Source organism: Rattus rattus, chromosome 13 (genome assembly GCF_011064425.1).
Source record: "Rattus rattus isolate New Zealand chromosome 13, Rrattus_CSIRO_v1, whole genome shotgun sequence".
Lineage (NCBI taxonomy): Eukaryota > Metazoa > Chordata > Mammalia > Rodentia > Muridae > Rattus > Rattus rattus.
The window spans coordinates 7,139,904-7,158,592 of NC_046166.1; the positions used below are offsets into that span (position 1 = coordinate 7,139,904).

Below are 18,689 nucleotides of genomic sequence, written 5' to 3' on the forward strand. Positions count from 1 at the left end.
CTTCCTTTATATGTGTGGCCAGTGTCAGGATTCCACAGTCAAAATTGGAATGGAAAGACAGTCCTTTTTTCATTTTAAAATAATTTCAGATTAGGGAAAAGTGAGAGTGAAATGGAGACTTGTAAGCATTAAGTATGCATTTTCTAAAAATAAGATCGTCGTCGTATGTGATGGTGCGGTGGCCAGGATCAGAACATTAGCTCTGCCCACCGCTCCTGACCTGATCTCTGACTCTCTGCACTGCATCAGGACACATACTTACAATCCCAGCCCTGGGGAGGCTGAGGCAAGAGAAGTGTGGCCTGTAGGGACATTCTACAAAATCTCTGTCCCGTGTTAGTAAAAGCAGTTCAAGGCTGTGTCACATGAACCTGGGGACCAAAGGACAGCAGGATGGGGTAACAGATCCAAGCAGATATTCGAGCCCTGGGAAATCCTGCCACCTTCCTCGCCTCACTCCTGGCTTTCTTTTGCCTTCTTCCCTCTCCTTTTGCTTTTCTTTTTCTCGGTGTGATCTGGAACATGGGAGCTGTGATCTTGCAGAATGTCCCTCAGTTAGAAAATGGCTCCCTTTCAATTCACCGTCTGTCCTCAATGGCACAAGGATGGGGCGAAGGCCAACAGGAAGGAATGTTTCAACGCCCAAGGCCCAAAGCTCCACAGAGGAAGAAATTCATCAGCGCCCAGCGCAAGGTCAGTCGGGCAAGTCCTCCTTGGGGAAGGAGGGCTGGAGTGACAGGCACCCTGTGGACTTAGGCCAGGACACGCAGCAGCAGCAGCAGCCGCCGGAGGGACTGACAGGCCCTGTGCTTTCTCAAGCGTCAGCCACACACACATTCTTGAACCCACGGGATTCTTTAAGGAAGAGGGAGGCAGAATTACTAAAGCACAACCTCGCTGAATTCAGCCACAAGCAGACTGTTTCTGTGTTTTTAAGCCAAAGAAGTTAAACTGTTTTTACTTTGAGACCCAGGTTTAAAAAGAGTCATTAAACCTCAGAGGTACAAGTGATGTGCACATTAACCAGGCAGTGTTTCAACCACCAATCAAGCTGTTGCGAATACGAGGTCCACTTTATAAGCAGCTCAGGTTTAGAACCATGTAGTCCACAGAGCAAGGTCAGAGCCCAGCCTTGGGAAGCTCTGGAGATCATCTGGCACTTCCTCTGCCCACAGCATGCCTCCGCCCACCACAGCATTCCAGGCGAGCAGGCTGTATCACTTCTGCTGGCTTGCAGACATCTCCGTCCTCACCACAGCAGCTACTAAAGTGGAAGGAGAGGAGAGCACAGAGCGCAGGGCAAAGGGATCCCTGTCAAAACTCCACCCACCACCACCTCTTTTCAGACACACCAGAGGCGGCTGCCAGGGGCACGAGAACTGAGGCCTCACGGCTTCAACCCTACATCTCCAAGCCCTTATAAAACCTGTGTCAAGTACTGTGTCAAGAAACTTCAGGTTTTGTCAGATCCTGTGGTAGAAAGCCTAAAGTCTCAGCCTGAGGCTGAGGTCAAAAGAGCGCAAGTTCAAGGTCAGTGTAGTCGACTTAATGAGACCATATCTCAAAATAAAAAATATCAGAGGCTGCAGATACAGCTCAGCAATGGAGACTTGCCTTGGAAGAAAGAGGCCCTGGGTTCAATCCCTGGTACTGCAAAAAATTAAAGTTTAAGTCTGTTGTGACGTAGACTGGCGACAAAGCTTTGGATTTCCCAGCATGCCAAGACTACAGGGGTTTGTAATGTAGGCAGCACGTGGCTAGCCGAAAAATGAAATCCATGGCCACAGAGCCAGAGAGCTGGAAAGGACGCCCATCAGTTAACACAGGTGCTCCCATTTCACAGACAAGGAAACCAAGTCCGTCCATCTCCCATGAGGATGAGTGCCTGGTGCCACGGCAAAGACTGGAAACCCAGCTGCTAGACCAGAACTCCGTTCACTCCGTCAATCCCAACAGGGATCCTGGAGGCCTTCTCCATACTCCTGAACATGTACCGCCCCCACCCCTGACCCAAAACCATTACAGCACGTGGGCTCGATCCAGAGCCTGCATGTAAGTCCTGGCTCTATCTCCACTGACCGTGTGACCTAGCAGGGCCGGCTTACCTCTCAGTACCCCTCATCAACGTCCTCAAGGACTATTATGAGACCACAGTTACCTACACCAACATTTAACACACACTTAGCTCTCCCTCAATAGCTATTTTTATGTATGTTAGTCAACAAGAGAAGGTGAGGGCAGGACCGGGCCTGGCTAAACACTACATGCCAGAGTATGCCGGCCATTGTGTCAACAGCACCTCATTAAATCACTAACAGCCCGGCCAGATAGATCTGTCTGTCTGCCTGCTGTCTTCCTTCCTTCCTTCCTTTCTTTTCATCTGAAATTCAGAACAGCTGAAACAAACAGCTTAGGGTTGAAAAGATGCCTAGAAGGTTAAGAGGTGCAGCTCCAGAGGCCCGAGCTTGTCTCCCCAGACCTTTGTCACAGCTCACAGCCACCTCTAACTAGCTCTAGAGGATCCAGTATCTCTCTCCTCCTGGCCTCTAGGTCACTCATGTGCATACCGCTCGCCCCCGACATGCTCGCTCACAGATACTTTAAAGTAAGAAGCAGAAGCTGTTAACACACACCTTGAATCCCAGAGCTTGGGAGGCAGAAGCAGGTAGATGGATGGACCTCTGGGAATTCGAGGCCAGTCTGGTCTACACAGGAGTTCTGGGATGGCTGGGTCTATAGAATGAGACCCTATATCAAGAAATAAAGTAAATCAATCCTGACAGGACAGGAACAAAAACAAACAAGCAAACAAAATCCTATCCACATTTCCCGTCTACACAATGAAGGTGGTGGGCCTGAGTGGCAAGTGGCACCTGCTTCCCCCAGAAAACCTCTCCCAGGCCGTTTTTGACTCCAAGTTTCACAGGGTCAAGAGCTTAGCTTCTTGGGCAAGCTCTGGCTGGGGAAGTAGGTCCTGACGAATGAACTCAGCACTGGGAGTTCACGTCTCCAGGACCCAGCAGCCAACAAGGAAAGACCACCAAGTCAGGAGCGGCCTCAGACCTTTGGAAGGGGCCTTCCAGCTTAGCCGGCATCCCCTGCTGTAGACGGTGCTAATTTGTTTCCCCAACAGGCATTGGCCATAGCGTAATTTATTAAATTATTTTTGTTTCTGTTGACTGTTCGTGGACGGTGTGCGGAGGGTGGAGTATCTAGGAGTCCCTTGTTTCCTACCATGTGGGTCCCACTTAAGCTGTCAGCCTTGGTGGCAAGTGACTTTACCTACAGAGCTCAAGGCTCAGATAGCACAATCTAAGAAATGGCAAAGCAGCAGCAGATTCCCGATGTCGAGCCAGTACCCTAGCGCTGCTAAAGCCCGCTTCCCGTCCTGTCATGCAGCTGGCTCGCCTCCAGTTACCGTGAGTACTGACCAAAGTCCTTGTTTTGCTGGCTGGTTAAAAATTAAAGCACCTCTCAAAAACATGGTGAAACGTGACTGCTTGTGAAGTCTGCCCCCAAAAGGGAAGCATAGAGTCGTGGTGTCTCTGAGACCGCCATGAGTATGGGACTTTCTAAACAAGACCCAGAATTCTTCAGCACTACTCCTATTAGGAGGACTCTGAAGTTAGGTCTGTCCATGCTTGGATCGAGAAAATAGAGATGCACCACACTGAAAGTTCAAAGGATGAGACAGAAAAAGCCGACAGGTTTCCATGTGGTCATCTTGGGACCAGCACTCTGGGAGACGCCACGCATCCTAAGAAAGTCAGAGAATCTGAGATCACCATATTGGGAAGGTGCTTGCTTGATGCCCTAGTTACAGCCACCAGCTTAACTCCCAGCCAAGGGCCGAATGACCACCATGGATGTCATCATACCCTCAGATGACCACATTTCCAGCCACCACCTGACCGCAATTGCAGGAGACTCCTTAAGCAAGGACAGCCTAGCTGAGCCTCACTTCTTCTTCTCCAAATCCTGACCTACAAGCCACGGCTCAAATAAAATGGCTGCTGTCAACTCAAAGGTGGCAAGTGTTCTTAGGCAGAAATGGTAGCCATAAAAAGCCAGAAAGAACAATACCCATTTCATCTCTTGTCTCAAAACAAAAACAAAAAAGTCAAAACCCAAGGAGGAGATAGACAGTCAACCTGTGGGCTTCAAATCTGTCAAAACCACCTTCTGCCTCCCGGCATCAGAAGGGTGGGGTGGACATAGCAAGAAAACCCCATTCGTCGTGCTTTGGCTGAGTTTGATGTCAAACAAAGAGAGCAGTCCCTCGAGGTGGGTTTAGCCACAGCGGATATTCCTTTCATTGTCTGCCCACTAGCAGTTCATCATTCCAGTCAGTGCAAACATGAGTATCTCCTAGATAATCCAGCAAAACACAGCAAAGGAAAACTCAGACAAGAATAGAACAAAAATTTTCCATCTTCCTTTGAGGAAATGAAAGGGGCTGATTCACCAAGCTCTCTAAGAGTTGCTTTGCAAATTTCTGTGACGCTCTTGGGTACAATCCATTGGGGGTGGGGGGGAAGCACATCTATTCTTACTGCTAGAAACATTCTGCATGGGCAGAATGAGGAAGTTCAGAGAAGAGGGCTGAGCAAAGACAGCTGGGCTGGCTGCCAAAGACTGAGGTTGGAGGGATGTTTAATATCTCCGGCCAACACACACACAAACTATGTTAAATGTCCCCACAATAAATGCTGAGAAGGGAAAAGAAAAATCACAGTTCAGTGTTAAAGGTTTCAGTCCACGGAGACCAGAGCGCTCTGTCCATCTGACTGTTCTTAAAACCACAGAGACAATGCTGACTCTGCCAACTGCCACAGCCTGTCTTCTAGAGACCTCGGAGACAGGGCTGGCAACCTTGGGGATACATGGCTGTACCAAGTCAGTCTGTACTGCATAGCCAGCACCTGTGACCAGATGATCGGTCTCAGCTGAGGATCCAAGAATGTCCTCACGGGGGGCAGGGGGGTTGCAGCTTCAAAATGAGACGTTTGAGTTTTTCCTGTATATGGTGTCAATTTCAGGATTAGATGCGCATGTCTATATTTTAGACAAAGCCCAGAGTGTATGGTTTGCTATTGTGGCTACAGTGCATAAGCTGGTGCAGGCCTCGAACCTTTCATACAAGACTTGAGCCTACACGTGCCCACTTAGAAATGACTCAAGCTAGACCTTTTGCTGCACACCTCTTACCCAAGCTTTTGGGAGGCAGAGTGGGGGGGAGGATCTTGAGTTCCAGGCCAATCTAAGACAGACATGAGACCTATCGGGGCGGGGCAAAAAAACCAGCTATAATCCTAGCCTGAGCTACATGAGAATGTCTCCAGAGAAAGAGAGAGGGGTGGGGGTATTCAGACACTCAAATACAAGCAACGACAAAGATGAACTGTCTAAAGTGTCTTGTCCTTTGAGATGTTTTCTATCGCTCTCCACCAACCACATAGATGAGGGCTCCTTAGTTACAGAGCGCCTAAAATGCCGTTAAGACATTCTTCATTCTCCCATGAATGACTCCAATGAGCGCATCATGAGGCAGTGACTCACTGAGAAATCCTACTGCCGCACTTTATGTTCTGTTGCTACAGCAGCACTGTGACCAAAAGCAGTTTAGGGAAGAAACTGTTTGCGTCACTTTACGGCTTAGAGCTCATCGTGGAGGGAAACTGAGGCAGGGACTGAGGCAGAGACTTGGAAGAACTCTGCTTTCTACTGGCTCTCTCTCTGTGGTCTGCCCAGCCCGCTTGCTTATGCAGAACCACTCACACAGGGCAGTAGTACCTTCAAGCACCAATGACGACTGCTGGCTTGTCATCCTTCCCCCACTTCCCCCGCAGGCCCGTCTGATGGAAGCGGTTCCCCCAGAGAGGGTCCCTCTTCCCAAGTGACTCCAGTTTGAGTCAAGTTGACAAAAACTAAGCCAGCACAGCCCCACCAAACATGGGCTTTATTTACAATTAAGGCAGGAACTATCAGTCCCAAGCTTCTCCCAACGGTCTTGATTCTTCGGAAAATTCTTTCCATAGAAATTAACTTCTCGGGCTGGGGATTTAGCTCAGTGGTAGAGCGCTTACCTAGGAAGCGCAAAGCCCTGGGTTCGGTCCCCAGCTCCGAAAAAAAGAACCAAAATAAAAAAAAAAAAAAAGAAATTAACTTCTCTGGCATAGAAATCATCTTTTTATAATAGGTCCATTTCTTCCTCTGCCTAACGTGATAAAACATAATCATTGGTAATACTTGGAAAAGCACAGAGAAGTAAAGCCACCTGCTTTCTCAGCAGCAGACCCAACCACCGGTAATGTCGGAGTGCGCAGTCTTAGTTTGGGGCCATGCTTCTCAGACTACCGATGGGAGGTTTGTTCAACTCCATTGTGAACTGACTGTTTCCACAGAACATAATAAAGCGCCCACAAAGTAAAGTACTAAACAGGACTCTCCGAAGCCATCTGTGTTTGCGAGCTTGCCTTGAACGTATCCTCCTGCCCTTACGAGCCTCCCAGTGCGGGCCTGAGTTACCATGCCCAGCTCAGGATGCTCGCTGTTAATTTCTGTGTCTACTTAGCCCTAACTAGTAGTGATCAGTGCCCACTGTACGATAACTAGTAGTGATCAGTCCACACTAGGAATACTGTAAAAAGACCTTTTTCTTCTTATATGTACATTCCTTTACTGTATATACCTTACATTTAGTTTTGTTTTTCTATATGTATGTATGTGTCTTGTGAATATAAACTGTTGGGGGGGTTCTCTCAGAGAACAGAAGAGGGTGTTGATCCCCTGAAAATGGAGTTACAGGTGGCTGTAAGACGACCAGGGTGGGGGCTGGGAACCAACTTTAGTCCTTTAGAGGAGTAGCAAGTGCTCTTAACTGCTGAGCATTCTCTATAGCCCCAACATACACGTTATTGCCTAATGTTCCCAAAATATATCACAGTCATTTGCCCATGGCCACAGGTCATCCCTTTTTAATTCTAAAGGCCACCCCACAGCTGGGTATATCAGTGCCTGGCTGTGATCCCAGAGCTTGCATGATGGAGACAGGAGGATCTGGAGTTTGAAGATAGCCCAGGCTACATGAGACCCTTTCTCCTATTCCACACCCACACCCACACCCACACCCACACCCACACCCACACACCACAAAAGGCCAAAATGTTAGCTCGGGCCGGGCCGGTCGCAGTAGCACACACACACAACAGACAGGTTCATCTGAGTCCCAGACCAGCTAGCTACAAATGGCAACTGTCTCCATTTTTAAGATATTAACATATTCAAAGACAGGAGTCAACGCCTTTATAAGGGGACAGATTATGGGAAAAGAAAAGAGGACAAGGACAGCCACAACTCTATCAAGATCACCCTAAGAGCAGTGGGGTGCCCAGAGCCACTTGTTATAGTGATGACACTTGGATTCTATGGTTGACCGGTGGTCGTGGTGGTGGGTGGGGTTCTTTGAAATAGGGTCTTTCTACATAGTCCAGGTTGAACTAATCCCTCTGCTTAGTTACTCAGGAACCGCGCCTACAGACATGATGCCCGCCCTTGTCCATCCAGTATTAGTTTTGTTAACTGAGAAACTGGGGCATCATGGTTAGGTCATAGATTGTTCTGAGGACTCGATACTGAACAGAATGCAGCTCATGGTGGGTGCACATGCTGCTGTGTGTCATCCAAGGATCCAAGGAAGACTCAGAAGACACATTCTAGAATGACAGAAAAACTGTCCTGTGATCCCCCACCCTGCTGCAGCCAGCCCCGCCCAGACAGTCGCCAGCAACACTGTTACCACCATCATTTAGGAAACTGAGGCCCAGCACGTCACGTGACAATCTATGATCACTCAGCCATAATAGGCCGTTGGTGTTATGCATTTACCCAGCACCCTAAAGCAAACCCCAGGAGGTGAACCCAGGGCTCACTTCTGCTTGCTACACTATTTGTCTCTTTCGGAGAGAAGCTCTCAGGTTGCCCAGGCAGGCCTCAAGCTGGACGTGGAGCAGAAGTGATCTTGATATCCTGTCTCCTCCCCACAAGCACTGGGATTAGAGGAATGCACCGCCCACCCTCTAAGCTGTCTCTGACAGGGCACATGGCCTCAGCACAAAGCACCACTGGTCTCAAGGCTGCAAAATTCACCTTGCCTGATCCTGGCCAGTATAAGCCCTCTCTCTTGTCAACAAGAACCATCTCTCTGACCAAGAAAGGTCATGGCAGTACCTAGTGGAGGACAACAGAGCCATCATCAGACCCTGTGGCCAGCCTGGCCTAGATGGACAACTCACTGGGGTCTTCCTTTGACCAGCATCCAGCAGGCCTCAACCCTCCTGCCATCCAAGAACCCAATAAGCCCTCCACCATACATGACCTTCAAAGTAACCTCTCGCCCAGCATCTTCTCTCTCCCCAGACCACCTAAGGATCTGAACAAGAATCACCACCATTAACAGTCACAGATGAGCCCGGGGCTTCAAGCTACGAGGTCCCTCAAAGTTATCCGACCTCCTATTTTAACCTGAATCACCTGATGCCCAAGCCATGGTCCTTCCAGTTCCCTTCTCCAGGGCTCTAGGGCTTCATTAGCTCACAGCTGTCTCACAAACAAAGAAACTGAGGCTCACACCCAAATGACCTGCTCAAGTTTCCCACACTCAGTAAGTGGGGAATATGGAATATATAGACCTGTAATCGCAGCTACTCCAGAGACTGAGGCAGGAGCATTGTGGGCTTAAGGCCTAGCTTGGCTACAGAGTGAACTTGAAGCCTGCCTGGGAAACACAGCTCTGTGAAACTCTAACTTGAAATTTAAAAACAAAACAGACTAGGAGATATAGCTCAGTAACAGAATGCCAGCCCCAGCCCTAAGCGCGATTCCAGCATCATACGTCACGCACACTGCCCACCAAAGCATCAGGTCCGAGGGCAGGATAGCAGCCGGCCCCGGGGAGGTTCTACTGAGATGCTCACAACCAGCCAACTGTTAACATGGTCCAGTAACAGGAGCAGACTTCCTTCTAAACCCCTAACCACAAACGGACAGAGCGCTATTACATGTTTCCCTAGGAAGTTATTAACTCTGTTCTCAAAGTCTCCTCACAAACTGGGGTCTCATCAGAAGCTCCACTGAGGAAAGTGACTGTGGAATGACTTAGGGCATGAGGTCCTTTTGACGGTATTTAGAAATGGGGCCTTGGGGTTGGGGATTTAGCTCAGTGGTAGAGCACTTGCCTAGGAAGCGAAGGCCTTGGGTTCGGTCCCCAGCTCCGAAAAAAAAAAACCAAAAAAAAAAAAAAAAAAAAAAAAAATGGGGCCTTTAGAGTAGTGAGTTAAATGAGGCTACGGATAGGGCCCTGATTCTTGATGACTGTACTCACAAGAAGAAAATTAGGCAACTATGTGCCTTCTTTCTGGTGAGAAGACAGGCAGAAGCATCCCTGGGCAAGCTGGGAAGAGAGCCCAGTCTTGGACTTCGAGCCTCCTGCTCTATGAGAAGCTCGGCTTCTGTTGCTGCAGCTAACAATGGAACAAAAGCATTGCCCTGCTTCCTGACAGTCCTCACACAGGCAGCATCTGTTCTGTCAGCGTTCTTCTCTGCACTCCAGACCGCTCTGGAGGGTTACTGCAGATGGCCCTTTAGGCCTTGCCTTTGATGGTCCCCATCCTGTCAGACCCCCCCCCCCTATGGCTCTCTCCTCCATCAGCAGTTCATGCTTCCATCCAAGGGATGGGAGACTCCTGATCTGTCAACCACTGCAGCCCCACCACAGCTCCTGGAGTTCAAACAGGACTCCCGTCTACCCCACTGGATGTGTGGGGGATGGAAAGATATTCATTTCAACGAGATCTCACAGGCAGGCCAGACCCCACCCAGCCCAGCTGACCCACTGGGCCCTGGATTTGGTACGGTTTTTTTCAGTCAGTTATCTCCTCAGTGTTCTCTATCACTTTCTTCAAAGCACCATGCTGCTTGACAGGACCTTCCTGGCCCAGTGTCCACCACAAACACAGAAGAGAAACTGGCAGGCTGTGATGGCACTGTCCTATAATAAAAGCATTTTTCTCTTCTGACTTGTGCTGATAAATCCATTAGGGACAGAAGTCAGGCTGTCTGAGCTCCGCCCCCTCCTTCCCCTCCTTCCCCCAGAGTTCCCAAGCTCAAAACATGGCTGTTATTTTCCTTTCTGGTCTTTGTTTTCTTAAGTGAAAGGTTTGCTTGCTCCTGGAGGAGGAAAGGACGGGCTCTGGGTTAGGCCTCATGAGCGCTGGGAGGACCCCAGAGATTTATTTTTTAAGTCGCCTTGCGAGACTGCTCATTCTCAGAGTGAGGAGAGAAGGTAAACATTCACAAGGCAGGCTCCTGTCTCCCAGGAGGGGTAGGAGGGAGGAACCAGCTGTTGATTCCAACTGAGGAGCTGAAGGACTAATTAGCAGTGCCCCTTCCTGCTCCCTCAGCCAGCCCCAGGAAAGCCTCCTTTCAGAACATGCAGGAGACAAGCTGAAGACATGTGTCTTAGTCAGGGTCTCTATTCCTGCACAGACATCGTGACCAAGGAACAAGTCGGGGAGGAAAGGGTTTATTCAGCTTACACTTCCACATTGCTGTTCATCACCAAAGGAAGTCAGGACTGGAACTCAAGCAGGTCAGGAAGCAGGCGCTGATGCAGACAGATATTACTTACTGGCTTTGCTTCCCCTGGCTTGCTCAGCTTGCTCTTATAGAACCCAAGACCACCAGCCCAGGGATGGCACCACCCACAATGGGCTGGGTCCTCCCTGCTTGATCACTGATTGAGAAAATGCCTTACAGCTGGGTCTCATGGAGGCATTTCCTCAAGGGAGGCTCCTTTTTCTGTGATGACTCCAACTTTCCTCAAGCTGACACACAAAACCAGCCAGTACAACCAATTTTTATAAAGGTTTTTTTGTACATAAATGTATATATACTTACACATAAAACGTGGAATACTGCAAATCTTGGCCCTAATTAGATTCAGAAATTTGTCTAATCTGTTTTAAATATTTGAAAAAAGAGGGGACAGCAAACGAGATAGCTGAGCAGCTGAAGGGGCTGCCAAGTCAGGTGACCCAAGTCCCAACCCCAAAACTGCTCACACGATATGAGAACGGACTCTGCGCTTACACACACACACACACACACACACACACACACACACACACACACAAGCACGTATGCACTCACACACACGCACGCACGCATGCACATGCACACTCTCTCGAGCTATCCACATAAAAATAATAAAATAGTATTTTTAAAGGGTCAGGCATGGTGGTGTCTACTTTTCATTTCAGGACTGGGGAGGTGGAAGTAGGCAGATCCCTTTGTGATGGGGCCAGCCTGGTCTACAGAGGGAGTTCCCAGATGTCCAAAACTACATAGTGAAAGAACCTATCTCAAAAAAAAAAAAAGTTGCCTTCGTTTTGTTTTGTTCTTTTATTTTTAGATAGTAATGCATCCAGGATGTGGTGACACACCCCTGTGATTCTAGCATCTCAGACACAGAGGAAAGAGTGCCCGTGTTCTGGTTTACTGTTAGGTTTTAAGACAATGCCATGCTGTAGTGGCGCTTAGTGTGTTTCTGTGTGACACATGGTATAAATGGGAGATAAGGTTAGTTCAATGTTAGTCAGCTGATAATATATTGAATTGCTATTGACTTGGTTTGATTTTTTTATTGGGATGTGTGTAGGGATTGAAACCAGGGTCTACTAGAAAAGTGACCTACCACCTACGTGCCTCCCTGGCCTTTTCTAGATGCTTTGAGACATGGTCTCAGTTAGTTGCTGGGCTAGCCTTAACTGCTCCCTACAATCTTGTGGGTCTCGTTAGCTTCCTGCATCCAACTTCTAAGTAGGAGCAGGGATTGTATTTGGGGCTCCCTGCCTGACAGAATAGGTGTCTCTGTTTTTGTTGAGACAGAAGCCAGGCCAGCCTTGAACACATGGTCTGCCTTCACCTCCCAAGTCCTGAGATTACAAAACGGGCACAAAGTCAAAACCCAGAGGCAGCCTCCCAAGTGTTAGGAGTATCAGCCTGAGGTACCATGCTAACATTCTTACCACAGATAGAACACTAATGGTTCCTGGGGAGGGACAGCGAGGTTCTTTTGAGCCTCCAGTCGTATTTCCATGAGCTAGTCAAATGCCTAACCTTTGAAATGTTTATCTATTTATTTCCGACAGGGACATAGTCCAATTCTTTTGAACTCACAGTGATCCTCCTGTTTCAATATCTCTTGTACATTTTGTTTTTGTATACAGAGTCTCATGTAGCCCAGGCTGGCCTCAAACTCACCATGTAACTGAGGGAACCTTTGAACTCTGGATCCTTTGGCCTCTACCTTCTAAATGCTAGGGTTACAGAAGCAAGCCTGGCTACCGCATCTTTTGACCACACCCCCAGACCCACACCCCAGACCCACATCCCCTTTCCCCCTGATCAGAACTTTGTCAGGGATGCTTTCTTACCACTTGCTCCCACCCCGGGGTCTACACCCTGGTGCTCTCCGGTTGTTTGCCAGCTACCCACTCAGTGAAAATGGAAAGTCTTTAAGCAAGGTTTAGTCTTTTCCACCCCACACCCTGACACGAAGCCAGAGGCCAGAGCCTCATACACACGCATGTGGTTGGGTTCTTGACTCCAGCTGAGATCTGAAGTACAGTGGGTCACGAAGGGAGTGTGCGCTAAGTGAAAGTCCTGCGCCATTTTGAAGACTTAGCACACAAACACCTGTAGATGCTGGGGTTATAGTGCGGAAGACTGCTCCCCTGAACCATGCGGGGTGGAGGTGGTGTGTGTGTGTGTGTGTGTGTGTGTGTGTGTGTGTGAGTGTGTGTGTGTGTGTGTGTGTGTGTGTGTGTGTGTGTGTGTGTGTGTGTGAGTGTGTGTGTGTGTGTGTGTGTGAGTGTGTGTGTGTGAGTGTGTGTGTGTGTGTGTGTGTGTGTGAGAGCGTGCGTGTGCCTGTGTGCGTGAGAGTGTGAGTGAGTGTGAGTGAGAGTGTGTGTGTGTGAGTATGTGTGAGAGAGTGTGCGTGTGTGTGCGTGTGTGTGTGTGTATGTGTGCGTGTGTGTGTGCGTGTGTGTGCATGGGTGTGGTGTGTGTGTGTGAGTGTGTGGTGTGTGGTGTGTGTGTGTGGTGTGTGTGTGTGTGTGTGTGTGTGTGTGAGTGTGTGTGTGTGTGTGTGTGTGTGTGTGTGTGTGTGTGTGTGTGTGTGTGTGTGTGTGTGTGTGTGTGTGTGTGTGTGTGTGTGTGTGTGTGTGTGTGTGTGTGTGTGTTGTGTGTGTGTGTGTGTGTGTGTGTGTGTGTGTGTGTGTGTGTGTGTGTGTGTGTGTGTGTGTGTGTGTGTGTGTGTGTATGTGTGTGTGTGTGTGTGTGTGTGTGTGTGTGTGTGTCTCAGCTTCCACCCTCAACAGCATCCCGTGTGCCCGCCCCTATTCCTGCAGACCCCTCCCCCAAGTCCTGCAGATTGACCTCAAGGCCTTGGGCTTGTCAGTGAGCATTCCTCCTCTGAGCCACACTACCAGCTCCCAAGTTAATTATTTTGTTACACTGAATCCCTGTTGAATTTATCCTACTGTGAATATTCTGAGTTAAACAAAATACATTACCACTAATTTCCCCTATGCCTTTTGTAATTTTTAACGGAGCAACTAGGGAGCTTTTAAATTGCTTCTGTGGCTTACTAATATGTCTCTGGGTCAGTCCAGGTTGTAACCCTACCAGGGGAAGCCACCCAACAACACACCCAGCCGGGCTGCTCTACTGGAACCTCAGCTCATACCATGCAGCTGTGAGCCCTTGGCTGTGAACTGAGTGTGTTAGAAATTAACCAAAACCCAAGTGGCTGCGTACATCTGTGAGGGACTTTTTTCTAAATTAAATCATATAAAGTGGGAAGACCCACTTTTTAATCCAGACTGCTTTTGAGGTGAGAAGATCCACCTTTAATCTGGACCACACCTTCTGCTGGTAGCCCACAGAAAGGACTTGGAAGGAAGAGGCTTGCTCTCCTGGCCTGCTTGCTCTCACTCCCCCTCCACTCCCTCACTGACATTAGCGCCTACCTCCTTAGGACTCCAGTGTATTCCTGAAGACCAGCTAGACATCAAGTTTTGTGGACTGAGCAACTACTGGATTCCTGAACCTGCCATTGGTAAACAGCCATCGTTGGACTGGTTGGACCAGTGGCCTTTAAGCCATTCTAATAAACCCCCTTTCTGTATAGAAAGAGAATCATTCTATGAGCTCTGTTCATCTAGAGAAGCCTGACGAACACGCCAGGGCTCCAGATGTGACCCAGAGCCTAGCAGGAAACACCTGTACGGGGACTTCCTGTGACACACCAAATCTGTGGAATTCGGAAATCAGGCCTAACAAGAGTTTAACAAATGAACCAACCTAACTTCCTGAAGGCAGGTGCCGTGAAGACCAAGTTATGGGGCTACGAGACCACCGTGTTCACACCCAGAATGGTGACCAACAGTGGATAAGTGAGCAGAAAGGACAGAAGAACCATGGTTGACCCATCTCTCTCGGAAACCTGATCCTTGCCACCCCAGCTCTCTGCCTCCATGGTCCCTAATTGCTTTTCTGCCTGCCTGCCTGCCTGCCTGCCTGCCTTCCTTCCTTCCTTCCTTCCTTCCTTCCTTCCTTCCTTCCTTCCTTCCTTCCTTCCTTCCTCCCTCCCTCCCCTCCCTCCCTCCTCTCCCTTCCCTCCCTCCCTCCTTCCTTCCTTCCATGAGACAGAGTCGTTTGCCTCAAGCTTGCTGCTTGTGACTATGTGACTTCCAACCCCTGATCCTCCTGCCTCTGCCCCGCAGGTGCTGGGACTGCAGGAAAGTGCAGCAGACCTAGTCAGCTGTCCCTGACTTCTGTGAACCCGGCCTCAAAAGCCCATCGGCCCTGGGCCTCAGTCCAACACTGCAAACATAAACAAGACAAACTTTCTGCTCAAAACAAGAAACAAATTCTTTCCAACTTGTCCATGTACATTTGGGATGGAGTCTAAAGTAGCTGGGTACAGTGGCGCAGGCCTGTGACCCCAGTGTGTACACACGAACCCAGAGTTCAAAGCCATCCTCCACTGTGTACTGGATTTTGAAGTCAGCCAGGACTACATGAGAATGTTTAAAACACACACACACACACACACACACACACACAGAGAGAGAGAGAGAGAGAGAGAGAGAGACAGAGACAGAGACAGAGAGAGAGAGAGAGACAGAGAGAGAGAGAATATTCAATGGGCAAACTCATGGTTTCCAATTGCCCAGTTTCCCCCTAAAATTGGCAGATATTTATGTTTGTTTGCTTAGTGCACTAAGAATTTGAGATTCTCAGAGTTTTCAGTTGCCCAACTTCACAGTGAGTTCTCCAATTCCCTACGTAGGTGAGAACGGGAGTCCGTGATAGATAAACCCAGAGAAACTTTAGCCCACACTGCCACATATGGATCTGTGACTTCCAAGGCTACACGCTCTCAGAAAGCAGGCTGCCAGTGAACTCCAGCTTAGTATTTTCCTATCCCTCACACCACACGCCCCAGCTCTGAGGGGCCTGGTGCTCTCCGCTTTCTCCTTGGCCCATCCTGCTCCCTCTACTGTAGAAATAGGTTCTCTCTGCGGCTCTCCTAAGTCCCTCAGCCCTGACAGTCACTCACAGGGGTGTGCTCCCATTGGCTAGTAACCCAACCACTAGAAATTGGTAGCTGTGAAGAATCCCAACTTGTTTACAGGAAGGCTGAAACATTCTCAAGTTCAAATCAAGTCTTATCTCCCAAAACTTTTCCCAGCAGGAAGGCCCTTCCCAGCCCAGACATCTTTTTGTTACCATTAAGATAATTACATTCTGCACACAGACAGTGGTGGGGAATCAGAAAGAGGGGTGAATCATTAGGATGGCTTAAGTCCGAGGGAATCATAGCAGTTCCAAGCACGAGTGGAATAAAGAAAATACCGTGAGACATAAACTACATTGAAGAGTTCGGCTAAGTCGCAATTCTTTTAGCTTTTCTACAGATACAGGAATATTGGGCCTTACGCATTGTTTAATACCCTGCTCGGCCCTTGACTTTGGTCCCAGTGGAGCCTCCATAATGAAAAACAGCACTTGAAATTGGATCCACACGCATCCGCCCACAGCCTGGACTCGGGTGTGTTTTACTGTCCGGCACACGCTGTCGCTCAACATCCAAGCATGGGCCTCCAGCTATTAAAACAAAACTAAGCAGCCCAGGGTCAAAGGTGACTGACACTGCTTCACCCAACAACAGCGCCCCAGTTCTCTGTACCTCAAGTTCAGTCTCCCGTCTGTTGATGTCATCCGTGGATTGATTTAACTTCTCCAGTTCTCCCTAATGAAGAGAGAGAGGGGGAGAGAGAGAGAGGGAGAGAGGTTACCAGGGCTAGCCTCTTGTCTGTAGTGTAACAGTTACAACGGGAAAGTTACCCTCGAATGATACAAGCCAGTTCATTCTTCCTGAAAACAGCTGAGGCTCGGCTAGAAGACAAAGCCTCTGCCATCTTTAAGGTCCTACAGGTTTATCTTTCCCTGAAAGGTCATTGTTTTTTTTTTCCAGGTGAACTCACCTATTACAAACAGTAATTTAGTCAAAACAGCACCCTTCCCTTAGGAAAGAACTTTTCAAGGAAATCAGTACAGAAACATTCCGACACACTGAACCACAAGGCCAGTGCAGCCGGGCCAAAGGCAGACTTCCAGCATTAACTCATCGATGGCTATTTTCCTATAAAGAGATGATTTTTTTTTTCTAACCGCACACACATTATTTGCCCTGCCTACCTGGGTGCTGTTGGTTACCTGGCCTTAATAGGACCTCTTTTGAACATTTGCAATTTGACACTTTGTAAGAAGGAGCTGACATGAGGTAACTCATCTTTACTCTGTGAACAAAGGTCTTGCTAACAAAATTCCACACCAAAACCACAAGATTCTGAAATCTAAACCCAGGGTCTGAATTAACAGAATAACCAATGAGAAGGCTATTTCTGATCTTGAGTGTATTAATTTGACAAAATAGTTAATTTAAGCCCAAACTGGTGAGTTAAAAGCATGTTTGTATTTCTTTATCTGTGCACTTAAATCCAATTATGGGTCCAGAAATTGCAACTATGCTTAAGCACATTTTTTTTTTTAAAAAATGATTTATGGAAAGGGTACCAAACAGGTCGTGGAAAGGAATTTGCTTTGTGCTAAGGAAGGTGAAGAGGTTAAGCTGTCACTCCTGGAAATTGTTTTTTAACTCTCTCTCCTGGAAATGGAGGAGCAGAAAGCCGGGCTTCCTCTGCTCTCCCTGCCTCCACGCGTCGGCTTTGCGCATCAGCTGTCCCTGGTGGGTGTTCACACTGACCTCACAAGGAAAAGGAGGGTTTTAAACCAGTCTCGGGCCAAGTGCAACACCATGCCAATGGTGACAACGACATCCACCATGTACTGACAATGAACCAAAAGAGGAAGGTGGCCCAGGCCAGGCACCTCTGCCAGGTGAGGGCTGGCGAGGCGCCCCGCATCGGTGCAGTCTACACTACAGGGGCAGGCGACAACCACCTTGCCCTGCTCTCCCACCACGACGTCCGCATCCACGCAGCCAGGGTAACGCTGCGCAGAAGCTCCGAGTCTGTGCAGTGCTCCCAGCGCGGAAAGCCGCGCCGAGGTACCCCGACTCCGCTCGGGGCCCCCGCCCCCTTTTTCCTTTGTTGCAATCTGCCTGAACCGCTGGTCGTGTTGTAGGGACCCTCGGATTGGGCCGAGGGTCCGCAGGGATCCCCGCAATCATCAGGCCGCCTTCACGCGGGCACCGAAGCCCTCCGCGGGGAGACTGAAATGGGGTGCCCCAACCCTTGGTGCAGCTCCTGGATTTAGGCAGCTCCCACCCCGTGATTGCGAACACGCGGGGCTATAAGGCGAGTATCCGCGTAGGCATCGACTTCCACATCAGCCCTGGCGGGGTGCGGCTGTAGGGTCCTGTCACACGCGTCCTACCTGGATCCGGGGGTCCACCTCTTCCTCCTCCTCCAGGCCCTGTTCCATCCTCTCTTCCTCCTCCTCTTTCTCCTCCGCCTCCCGGGCGGGCGGCGGGAGCTCCACCGGCTCCTCAGAGCGGCTCCGTTTCAGCGCCGTGTCCATGCGGGCAGCCGGGTCGCAAAGCGTGCGCAGTGGGACCGGAGCGCGCCGAGGGCCGCCTCGCCGCAACCGGGTAGGACTGGGCGCGCAGCGCTGCCACCCCGGGTGCTCCGCCGGCGGGTGCGGAGTGATGGAGGAAGTGGGCGCGGCTGCCCCCTGTCTGCAGCGGCCTGCAGCACACCACGGCCGCTTTGCCCAGACCGCCCTGATAGCCTGTGTCACCCGACGCTCTGTCACAAAAAGCCCAGTGCCCTGGAGTCCCGGTCATGGCCACTAGGAGAGACGCCGCCCAGTGGCTCACTGGCCCGCGCATGGGCCGCCTTAAGCTAGCTTCCTCCTGCCTCCAATGAAGCAGATCAAGGCACAGAAGGAAAGTTCAGGTGATTTCCATTCTCTAAAGCTACTTTTGTGTCTACTTAGTTCCACAGAAAAAGGACCTCTACGGTAAGCTTGTCTGTACAGGAGATGGAAGATAGCTAGCCTCCAGCCACCGAGTGGACATCCAAAGCCTGGAGTCTGCT

The 18,689-nt window shown here is 49.6% G+C and overlaps 1 protein-coding gene across 1 annotated transcript in view; it reads right to left on the bottom strand.

Annotated features, from left to right (window-relative positions):
- The window catches only part of Sh3bp5 (SH3 domain binding protein 5), a 65,703-nt gene extending 47,395 nt beyond the window's left edge, over window positions 1-18,308 (bottom strand). The window contains exons 1-2 of the mRNA XM_032918875.1: window positions 18,028-18,308; window positions 16,316-16,378 (exon numbers count right to left, since the gene is read on the bottom strand). Of these exons, the coding sequence (XP_032774766.1) occupies window positions 16,316-16,378; window positions 18,028-18,171 (207 nt within the window). The 5' untranslated portion in view covers window positions 18,172-18,308. The remainder of the gene's footprint in view (window positions 1-16,315; window positions 16,379-18,027) is intronic.
- Window positions 18,309-18,689: the final 381 nt, after the last annotated feature.